The 12,015-nt window shown below is 43.7% G+C and overlaps 1 protein-coding gene across 4 annotated transcripts in view; it reads left to right on the top strand.

The window, feature by feature from the left end:
- The window catches only part of Ctnnd2 (catenin delta 2), an 856,033-nt gene that overhangs the window by 748,287 nt on the left and 95,731 nt on the right, over window positions 1–12,015 (top strand). For 3 of the 4 annotated variants that reach the window (XM_047555396.1, XM_047555400.1, XM_047555399.1), the window contains 2 exons: window positions 2,872–2,946; window positions 3,930–4,080. In XM_047555396.1, the coding sequence (XP_047411352.1) occupies window positions 2,872–2,946; window positions 3,930–4,080 (226 nt within the window). The remainder of the gene's footprint in view (window positions 1–2,871; window positions 2,947–3,929; window positions 4,081–12,015) is intronic. The other variant, XM_047555397.1, reaches the window with a different exon arrangement.

The raw sequence follows: 12,015 nt of genomic DNA, 5'->3' as shown, positions 1-12,015 counted from the left end.
TACTTAGTAAATTGTTGGGATTTAAAGAGGGAAAAGCTAAATTACAATGTTAATCTCCTTTTAGGGACATAAATCAGCTTAAACCGAATTGCCTCATCATAAGCAGGGGAGAGATTTTTAGAAAAATTATAGCCATCAGTTGTGTTTATAGCCAGGCTGCAATTTTTCAAAATCAAGCCCCTCAAAATCCACATGAGAGAGAAGCAGCCTGGACTTACGGGGTTAAAAACATTGACCTGATGTCGTCACCAAACCCTCAATACATACAGTGAGGAAATGTATCCAACACAGTTGCATGTGCAAGTAAACTTGGTTTTACACAGTTCACTGTAGGTTAACCTCTGAGCCCTTGTTTTAACCGGTTTAAAAAAAAAAAAAAAAGGTTGGGGGTGTGGGGTGGAGAAGGGAAAGAAAAAACAGACATTTCTAGGTACAATCAACCAACAGCTGCTTCGTAGTCCCTTCAGGTGTAAAGCATGGCTCCATTTCTGCTGTCAGCCCTCATCCTATCCTTATCCTCAGCAGTGGAAGCTGAATTTGGGGGTCTTAGAGGAACATTCTGCAGAGGAAATGGGGACCGGATCATGAATTGGTTCCATTTCTCAGTCTGGAATCACTCTGCCATGTGCTGCCCCTTGTCCAGGACACACACAGATGTGCTGATTGGTGACTGAGCCAGCTCTGGACCATTGTGTTCAGCTGGCTGGCACCTGCTTCCCTCGATGCTCAGCTCCCCTGATATGACTGCATCCCCTCCAAGCCCACATTCTTATGTGTGGCCTGCTTCCTGGCCAAGCGACCCCTTTATAGCTCTTGCCTGTAGCCCTTCCTCTGTTGACTTATACACCCTACCAATGTAAGCCCACAGAAACCCTCAGGGGCTATCCCTTGCCACACTGGGACCACAGGCACATTCTCCAAATGAGCAAGTCACGCCACCACCCCTACTCTGTGGTCCCCAGAGCAGACCCTGTAGCAGCTAGAAGAGTGTACCGGTTGCCAAGAGTTTAAATCAAAACCACAATAGGAGTAACACTGTCATAAGGGTGAAGACATAGAGAAAAGGGCACATGACTCATAGCAGTTAAGATAGAGACCTTGGGAATGAACCTTGACATTGTGCACACAAGCTGTATGAATGTTTTACAAATTTGCAACATCTTTTTAAAATTTCTTTTAAATTTTTTATTTTTTGTTTTTTTGTTCTAATTAGTTATACATGACAGTAGAATGCATTTATACATTTTAATAGATCATACATAAATAGAGTGTAATTTCTCATTTTTCTGATTGTACATATTCTAGGACCGCATCGGTCATGCAGTCATATATGTACCTGGGGTAATAATGTCTGTTTCATCTACTATCCTTCCCTTCCCTTCACTGCCTTCTACCTAAAGTAACTCTGTTCTTCCGTATGCCCCCTCTTATTGTGAATTAGCATTAGCATACCAGAGAAAACATTTGGCCTTTGGTCTCTTGGCTTATTTCACTTAGCATGATATTCTCCAACTCCATCCATTTACTGATGTAATTTAAGTAATTTATTCTGAGTTGCCATATGCTGTGGTGATACTAGAAATCTTCCATACAAACACAAATACCCACATACAACTCAAAGGCGCTAAGTAAAAGTCATTTCCATGCATCGATAAGTTAAGTGCCAGACCCATTGTCTGGTTATCCTTTTCATTTAGGGAGAACATATTACTGTGGACCATTTTCTCATATCAAAAATGTGTTTCCAGGACTCAGACATACTGAGGGTACTCCATGACCATTCTTTCATTTTTGTTATTCTCAAATCACTTCTTATCAAAACTGAACAACTCTCATTACTTTCCAAGCACCAAATCATCTTTCCATCCAACATGGGGGGGAGAGTTCCAAAAAGGACAAAGCCATGACTGTTCCTTCTTGGCTCATTTCAGTTCTCCTGAGTCTGTGGGGGGATGGAGAGGGAGTGGGCAGTGTCTGAGGGGCCGAGCATAGCGGCTTAGGCAAAAAGGAAGGAGGAGGTGATGGCAAAGGGGAATAATGTCAGCAGATGTGGAGAAGCAGGACCCAGGGTCAGCTTCACGGGTGACTCCTGTGGCTACATTAGTTAACATCTTTGTGTATAAATTTCCTCATCTACAAAATGTTAATGCTGACCTCCCTGAGGTTTGGAGAAGTCAAACGCATAAGCAGGTGGCACGGGCCTGGAAAGAAGTGGTACCAGAGAAGACGGCCGGCTAGGGGTCCTGCTTCAGCCTGCCTAAGTCGCCAGGAGCACCCCTGCGGTGCCCCAGGTCAAGAATATCTCCCCAGTGTTATGATTTACGGTTGATGTTCACTTTGAATATGTCCAGGTTGACACTACGCTCTGACTTCCATTCTGTTCCTTCCTTTTTCCAGCTTCCCTCCACGGTTTTAAGCATGAACCAACCATAAGTGGGCTGCCTGAGCGCAGGCTTGAAGTCTGTTCTGGGCTGGGTGCTGCAGGCAGGGAAGTCATTTGCAGCATGTGGGTTGAATGCACGGTGCAGTGGGCCTTGGTACCAGGGGACGGTGCTTCCTCCTGGGAAGGATGTCAGACCAAATCCTAACACGCAGCTTCAATCCTTGGTGCTTTTCCACGCCTCAGACTCCTGGACAGCCATCTCTCTGCTCTCTGAGGATGGGGCTATAAAATAGTTCTCTGCAACCAAGAGATGTCTCAGTGGGTTCTGTCTACTTGCCTACCCCTCAGGCTTCCTGAGCTCGAGGAAACACAGGGGCAGGAGAAAACCGTGCATTATTGGATGATGGTGATAAGAAACTATGTGAATGTGACTTCTAACGTAGGACAGGATGAAGTTGTTTGTTTTTTTAATCTCATATTTCATGCAGGGCTGGGCTGAGGATGTGGCAGGCATGGCGTATGCCCTACGTTCACTGCCAGAGGGGGCTCCCTGCCTGCCACAGGTGAGAGCCAGCTCTGGGGTGCCTGCCCTTATGGGGGAAGGAGGGTGGAGAGGGCCCGCGGGGGAGGGGTTGGGAGGACTGGTCCCAGGAGGACTCCCTCAGAATCCAAAACCTCATTCCGTGAATGCAGTTTTCTCAGATCACAAATGAAATTGCAACCGATCCAACCCTTACATATGTCAGTTATTTATTGGGACACTACAGAAGAATGTAAAGCATGTACGCACATGTATGAAAAGCTTTTTGTTAAATGAATCTGAATCTGAATGCTTTATTTTTCTGATACTGCCTGTACATTTCAATTTGAAGCATTAACTGTGTTCCATTAAGGCCTGTGACTGCCAATCCCCCCCCCAAATTTTTTATGTCTTACTTTATAAGTACGACATTGAATTATGACCCTGAACATAATGCATTTTGATGTTTATCTTTTTTTAAAAAATGTACAGTTTTCACTGTAAATGTTGTGCTTACCCCCTCCCCCCTACCTTTTCTTTTTACTGCTTGGCAAAGGACTTACTCCTTTTTGTGTTTGGCAGCTGATCTCTCTGCCCCACCTCCAAATTCAGAACTCCTTTGCAAAGTCACCATGTTCAACTCATCCCACTTTCTACTTTTTGGTGGTTCTTCTTTGAATCCTCTTATTGAGAATGGCCAGTCCTGCCTGTCCCAACTCTCCACATCTTAAAGCATTAAGCACACCCCACCGATGGCTTTCAAACTCAAGTGCCGGAAATACTGTCATAATAGAAGCGAAGTGTGGTTCATGGATTAACCCTGAAACCTTTATCTTATGTTGAAGGGAAAAAAAAGTTCAATCATTTAAATGCATGTCTAACTTGTTCAACCTATTCTGCAACTAGGTCTTGGTAATTCATCCTTTTTGGCTCCTGTAAACAGCCGTCTGAATCCCACCCATGATATTTGCTCACGGGGTTTTCCACCTCTGTTCCTAACGTCCTTTGCCTTCCCTCTTTTGGCAGTGGTCAGTATATATCCGAGCTGCTGTCCGAAAAGAAAAAGGCCTGCCCATTCTTGTGGAGCTGCTCCGGATAGACAATGACCGTGTGGTGTGTGCGGTGGCCACAGCACTCCGGAACATGGCCTTGGACGTCAGAAACAAGGAACTCATCGGTATGTCCTCTGACTCACAGAGCCCCAGCTTCTCAATGAAAATGCTTTTTTTGTGGGGTGTGCATGGTGAAATCCACATATGGTGCCACATATGTGAGCCGAAGCGGTGCATTTATTAGCAGCCTCGTGTTTTCTGGGTCTTCTGCTTCAATTCCAAAGAACTAATTAATCTTTTACAACTTAGAGGGAAAGGTGGTCTTGTTGCCATTTTTCATCCTTGCAAATTAAAAACGGGCCACATGCTGAGTACTTCATCCTGTCCCAGTCTTCTGAGTCTCTCAGAAGAGGGACTTCTGAGTCTCTCTCAGAAGACTGTGTTTACTCCCACCTGTGAGCTGAGGAATCCTGATGGGGGACACATCCCTTTGCTCCCCATTTCTATTTTTGATTTCTTTTGGGTGAGCCCATACTGAATCTTTAATCCTATTTTTTTTCTAAATCACCTCCCCATGAGATACTGAGGATCTTTTATTGTAGATTCTTTAAAGAGGTATTACACTCACATATTTATTTAACAAACATGTATTTATAACCTGCTTCACTCCAGGCCAGTTCTAGGCCCAGAGATTTATATCAATAAGTCAGACTAACAAAAGTCTTGCTCTTGTGGTGTTTGCATTCAAGAGAGGGGAGATATCAAATCAAGAAATGAAGCACACAGTGTCTTAGGAAGGTTTACAGGGAGGATGGGGCAGGGTAAAGGAGGCTGGGATTGGAAAGGTGGCAGGTCCTTTTTTAATTCACATAACACAAAGTTAACCTTTCTACAGTTCCGGTGCCATTTGGTACATTCCCAGTGTTGTATAACCAGCACCTCCGTCAAGTTCCAGAGCATGTTCAGCACCCAAAGGACCAGCCATGTCCCTTAAACAGTCCCCCTACCTCCCCTTCTCCCAGCCTCCCAGCCACCAAGCCAAGTTGCTTCCTGTCTATGGGGTGCCCTGCTCTGGACCTTTCAGGTACATGAAACCATGTAAAATTATTTCCTTTCCTTTGCTCAATTTGTTATAATCCCATTTGTCTATTTTTGTGTCATTGCCTGAGCTTTTGGGGTCAAATAGAGAAAACCATTGCCTGGACTGATATTGTATAGATTTTCCCATTTTCTTCCATGAGTTCTATAGTTTCAAGTCTCTTGTTTAGATATTTAATTCATTTTTAGTTCATTTTTTTGTATATGGTGTGAGGTAAGGGTCCAGTTTCATTCTTCTGTTTGTGGATATCCAGTTTAATGTTGTAATTCTATATGAGAGGTCAATGTAGCATGGTTGGAAGGAAACCCTTGAGCAGAGACTGAAGGGAAGCAGATAGCCAGGTAGATACTTAGGGGGAAGAAACTCCAATGTGAAGGGGCAGTTTCTGCAGACAGCTGCCTAGATTGGAGCTGGGAAGGAGACAGTGGGTGAAAGGTCTTCAAGGGATCTGATGTGTCTGGTAGAGTGAGTGGTAGGAGCCCAGGTCAGAAAGACTCCTAGTGCCTCTCTCTTTGAAGATGAGATCAAGCTGATTGATATGTGGGGAAGGATGACCTCACAGAAACTTGGTGGGAAACCACCCTAGTCCCCATGGACCATTGCCCTGATGGATAAGCATCTGGTATTAAGATGATTCCTGTAGGGTTGCTGGTCAGTCAGTTTAGAGAGCACAGTCTGGCAGACTGAGCAGGTACCAGGTGCCAGTGGACAGCATCTGGAGGTCGGGCCAACTACTGTGGCCAACATACAGCTTACTTGTAGCCTCTGGGGAACTGGGAGAAATGGGATATGAGTGTACCAAGGAGCAATACTCCTTTCCTGAGCTGCTGGATGACCAGGCATGATATACTCTAAACCCTTTATCTGGGAACCAGACACTTTTCCTGCCCATCCATAATACTCAACAGATCCTCCAGTGAAAATCAAAGTATTTGCAAATTTTTAGCCATTTATTCACAGTGAAACAAGACTTCAAATCTGTATCTAATAAATTTTATTCATTGCGCTTGCAATGTGTTAAAAGACAGGAAATAGCCAGGTGCATTGGCACATGCCTGTAATCCCAGTGGCTCAGGAGGCTGAGGCCAGAGGATCCCAAGTTCAAAGACAGCCTCAGCAACTTAGCAAGACCCTGTCTCAAAATAAAAAGTAAAAATGGGCTGGGGATGTGTCTCAGTGATTAAGTACCCCTGGGTTCAATCCTGGTACAAAAGGGGGAAAAAAAGGCAGGAAATAAACTTGCAATTTGATATGTATAGTTAGTTTGAGTTTAATTTAAAATTTTGTGAATTAAGTATATTCTGTATATTTAAACTAGGTTATTAGCTCAAAAGCTCAAAGTACCCTCTCCGTATACACTTTTCTTTCCCTTGGACAGGATAGCACTGGGGTTTCCGATAAAATCCTCTCTTCTCTGTAACATGGAGGAAAAATCAATAGCTAATCAGTCTACTGCCTGGGTGCTAACTACTGGCTATTGTGAGCTTGTGTGTTTTATTTCTTTTGGTGGATTAAAATATAACAAAATAGTGAACTATTGATTGGTTTTCTAGCTCCTAGGCATCTCTTCTTTCTCAAAAGCCAGTTATCTAGTTCTCTCTGTGAGGCAGGAACATTTGGAGCCCCATATTGCTCATGTTAAATTAAGCTTTTACTATCAAATGTCACCAGACAGGAAATGGATCCAGTCATTTAGAAGCACAAGTGAAAATATCTAAATCATGGGCTTTATAGAATCAATAACTGTTTTTCTTGAATGAGAAGAGCTGAATTTTAAAAAACATTAGATTCTCTTAGAAGAAAGGAAATGTGACTTTTACTAACTCTTTAAATATTGTATTATAGTAGTGATTTTTGTAGAAAAATGATATGAATAACTTTATACATTCAAAATAAAACTGCAGTTACTTTGAACCTAGAACAAGAAGAAAAGAAAGTGAATGTGAAGTTGTTCTCCTACCAACTCTCATTGAAAGTTTTGGTGACATCAGTTGATTTCATGTCTTTAAAGGTCATCTATATGCCGATGACTCCCAGTTCATTCTCTCTGGCATGATCCCAGTCTCATGGCCAGCATTCTGCCCACGTGTCCACTGTGAATTATCCACAGACGACCTTTCCACAATCTTCCCATAACAGCAAATGGCCAGTTGTCCTTATGCCCAGGAAGGACACCCTGGAGTCGTCTTCAATTCACATCCACCCCACTTTCATATCCAATCCATCAACAAATCAAGTCATCCTTCCAGGTTCCCCCAGAATCCGACACTTGTCAGCATCTTCATGGCTTTCTCCCTGGTCCAGATCTCCCATCATCTCTCTCAGGTTCTTACAGTGGCCTCCTACCAAGTCCCTGTACAGCCACCTTCTACCTGTACAGTTACTTGTGCAGCAGCAGAGTGGTCCTATTTAAACCTGAATCAGAACGTGTCATTTCTTCATCCCAAATCCTCCTCATCACTGTCCAACTAGGTCTTCACAAGACAGATGCAACTCTGTCAAATCCAGCTCCCTACTACCTACACAGCCTCCCCTTCTGTGCCTCTCCACAGCAGTGCCTTGCTGTGGACATTGGATCACTGCATTTCCTTTATCACAGGAGCCAAGACCCTCCCTTGGGACCTCTCAACCTGCTGCTCCCTCTGCCAGCAGTCCTCTTCCCTCTCTTACCTCCCTAACCCTAACCCTAACCCAAATGTTACATTCCCAAGAGAAATCTTGTTGGCCACCATAAGTAGCATCCCACCTGCCTCCTTTCCCACTTAAGCTTTCTCCACAGCACAGCACTGATCACCTTCTAATAGATGGTTGCAACTTAAGATGCTTCCACTTAACAATTTTTGACTTTAACATGGTGTGAAAGCAATACGCGTTCAGTAGAAACTGCACTTAGTGATTTGAATCTCAATCTTTTCCCAGGCTAGTGAGATTTGAAGTCGTATCCTTTTTCTTGATACAGTAGCAGCAAGCTGTAGTTTAGCCACGTGACCACAGCAGGTGCAGTCCATATTCTACAGAAATGCTGTGTTGCTGAGCTGTGACGTTCAGTAGATTAGGTGCATTAAGTGTATCTTTGACTTACAGACTTACGGTATTTTCAACTTACCATAGTTTATTGGGGAATAATCCCATTGTAAGTCAAGGAACACTGTAACATTTCTCATCCTTCTTCTCTCACTAGAATGTGAACCCATTGAGGGCCAGGAGCACTGTCTTATTTGTTTGCTGATGGGTTCCATGTACCTGGAACAGTGTGGGTCCGTGTAGGGACTTAATAAATATTTGCCTAATGAAAGATGGAACTAGGTTTTTCTTCTCTACCCTTCATCTTCTAACAAACCAAGTCAGCCAAACAATAATAAATCAAGTAAAAGATTAACTAGGGTAAAGGGTTTTATGTTAATAAAAATAAAAACATCAGTTGATTTCCTTCTTAAAGTATGAGATTCATGCAGACACTCAGAATTTCAGAAGGAATTCAGTTTTTCCATCCTTGTTTCTGGGTTTCAGTTTAAATTACAACTCTCCCTCAATTATTCTCTGAGTAAGGGGTTGGGTAGGCTAGACACCCACTGTGGTTACAGAACATCCCCCTTGGACCCTGTTATTGGAAAAGCTCCTAAGAAGCTTGTGAACCATGGTCACGCTCCCTGTCAGGTCTAAGGAGAAGCATACAGCAGCACCAACTGGAATATTACACACTCTGCCTCTCCCTTTCTTCCCCCGGGGCTGTTTCCATGGTTTTGTGTATGTCTCTGTGGTAAGTGGTAAGTATGCTAGAGATAGACCTTTGTGCTCCTAATGCTGGCACAGTAGCTGAGGTTAATGCACATCCATACATTTCTTTGCCAACTTCAAAAATGTTAATTATCCTTCTGAGTGGGGAAGACTTTTAAAAAGAATGGCAGTAATTAGCTTCTGTGAAAAGGTGGAAAGGCCCTACAATATTGTCACTTCAACAAGTCTAGCAACATGCCACCTGTTTCAGCGCTTGGACAATTTTTTATCAAGACTGAAGGCGTTTGTTTTAGCCAAATTCCCACCCTCTACCAACAAACAAAGAAAACCCCACAAAACTAAAGCCTGTGGCACACATGAACTTGCACTTGCTGACCTCCTACTTGTCCCTGAAAGCTCAGCTCATGGCGACCCTTTCTGAACTCAGCATGGGTGCGTAGCACCATCAAACCTTTCTGTTTATCTCAGATTTCTGTTGTGTAATTCTATCATCTCATTGCCTCTTTTTTTTCTACCCATGAATTGCATCCTCCCCACTGAAATAATCAGCAGGGAGGGTCAGGTTCAGGTTAGAGTTAGGATTTGGGCTGCATTTAACTGATATTCCATAATGCCTGGCGCTTTGCTGTGTCCATAACAGGCACTCAGTGCACACTTGCTGAATGAGCCAGCTGTTTCGGCAAAGGAGCTCAGATGCTCTCTAACCCAGGTCTCTAAGAAACTCATCCTGCTGCTGCTTGGAAGAGGTTCAAGACAGGGGCGGAGGGAGAAGAGTAGAGCTTTCTGCACGTGACCTGGTCATGCCAGAGCTCCGTGCTGGCCGTGCTGCTGCACCCCTGTGATGACATTGCCAGAGCTACATAGCACCCTTCCTTGACTTCCCTGGGAGGTGGCCACTTGCCACACTTTGTGACAGGTGGACCGTGACTGGGATGCGGGGAGCATCCCTCCAGCTGCCTGGGTGCCTCTCCCTAGGCCCGAGAGAGGTCAGACCCAGTTGCTGTGGTGCTTTTGCCTCATCCTTCTGGGCTTGCAGGACCCTCCCTCCCTCCCTCCCTGCATCACCATGTGGATGCTTGGTTCTCTCCAGTGTGATGACCTCTGTGAGGAGTTCTCTGACATCCGAACACGTTCATAATCTCTGAGCCATGCGTCCCATTGGGCTGACCATCTTTCCACTTTGTCAGTGTGTCCAGGCAATGCTCTCCTCTCTGTTGGAGTTGCGCTCCGTTGCCCTTCCTCTCCCTCTACAAGCTTGCAGATCACCTCTTTCATCCTTTCTGGGGGTTCAGGGAGTGGAGCAAGAGCAGGAGGTTTTTCTAGCTTGCTTTCTTGCCCCAATCTGTTATAAATATACTCAAAAGACTACTCAAAAGACTGCTCCAAGATGAAGATTGCTGGTGATATTCAGAGGACAACATAAAATGTTCTGCCTTAACTGAAGGTACAGATTGAATGAAGAAAGTGGAAATGCTGTCCAGCAATGACAACCACCCCTTCCCCAGACAGATCTGTGCTTGGTGAGAAACGGGTTTTCCTTTGGAGAACTAGGTTGGAGGTGGGGAGATGAGGGGGGAATCGTCATCATATCAGTACTGTCCTAAAAGTTGCCAGCTTTGCACACATTGCCTTTCATTTTGAGATCTCACAGCTGAATTTTTAAGAGGTATATTATACAATTCTAGACCAGGAAAAGACTTATCTTTATTCAAACTCTGAAATATATTCTTTGCCCAAATCCTTAATTGTGCACGAGTGCATGTTCTCTGGGGAACCAACAGATACCTACAAATGCTTCTCAGGAAATAATTCCTCCAGGTCTGCCTAGCTTCTGCAGCCCAGGAGTGAAATAAGTTCCAGGTCTCATCTGTCTGTGTGTGGGTTACCATGTGGCCTGCACAGCGTCTCCTGGCAGAACTGGAAAGCAGAGGGCCTCCTATCAGTTAAAACCGATACCATGTGCTTTATTATGTTCCCATCTTGTGCCAGGGGCTTGGTGTGGCAAAATCCCCTGGGGAATGGGCACCCATTGGGGAGCAGTCCCCTTGTGGGTCACACATCTCAAGGTACCTTAATACCATCTCTACCTGTGCTTTTGACCCTGGTGAATTTGTGCCCAGGGAAGACTTGAGGCTCTGGAAACCTCCATGCAACCCAGGGAGGCAGGATGCTATTTTTATTCCTGAGAATATGTAAGCTTCACTTTATTAAGTAGATATGAGAACATTTTTAGAAACATACCTTCTCTGCTTCTCAAAACATGCTCTTGAGCCCAGGGCAGATGTTGTTTTAATTAAAACATATGCAATTTCAATTAGTATTTTAAGAAGAAACCTGATTTCCTAGACAAGGTGATTTATCAGAGCACTCTGCTGGCTCTCCTTAATAACTTGATTTTCACAAGCCACATTCCAACAGAAGGGAAGTGCTATACTTTGGCAGAAACTTCCCGTCTTCTGATGAGGTGTCTGTGCTGGAGTGCTCTTCTCCTGACCCCAGAACCTGATCTTACGAATGCTCCCTCCCTTTTCTGCAAAACCAGGGGTTCTTTGCTAATTAACTTTAGACACCTATTGGGGAATTTTGGCTGCTGGGTCTGGCAGATAAGAATGCCTTGGAAGGGGAGTTGTAAATAAATCAAAGAGCCAATAATTATTTTATTAAACAAGACTTTAATGATTCATCCCTTGGAAATACTCCATAAGGAGAAAGGCAAATTGGGAAACTTCCAGTTGATTCAAATTCAGGACCTCAGCTCAAAATCCTTCAAGACAGAGACAAAGACAGACACAAGAGAGACAGGCAGAGTCAGATAGAAAGTGATCCATTTAACTTTATTTTGACTATTTAGGTATTCATTTTATGCCTGGCAAACAATTTCAGAGGAAAAGGTTTAGAGAAGTGAAAGAGGAGAAATGAAAGTGTTCTCCTCAACTACCCCAACCAGGTCTTGAGAATCTAAAAATAGAAAAGAGGATTTAAACAGGACAATGTTTTTGAATTGTATTCCTTTTGAAGTGTGGATTCTCCTCCTTGTGAAAGAAAGAAAGTAAGGAAAGAAGGAAGAAAAGTCTTAATCATGTGGCAAGAAATTGCAAGATTTACTCTCTTATAGGAAAAATAATGGATTAGGAAAGAGTTTAAAAGTTTAAAGACAATATTCTTTAAATCATTCTGACTTAACATTTTGGTTGTGTTTATCATGCTGCAATAACTGGGCATT

The sequence above is a fragment of the Sciurus carolinensis genome, chromosome 6, assembly GCF_902686445.1.
Source record: "Sciurus carolinensis chromosome 6, mSciCar1.2, whole genome shotgun sequence".
Classification (NCBI taxonomy): Eukaryota; Metazoa; Chordata; class Mammalia; order Rodentia; family Sciuridae; genus Sciurus; species Sciurus carolinensis.
This window is presented reverse-complemented; position numbering and strand designations above follow the sequence as displayed.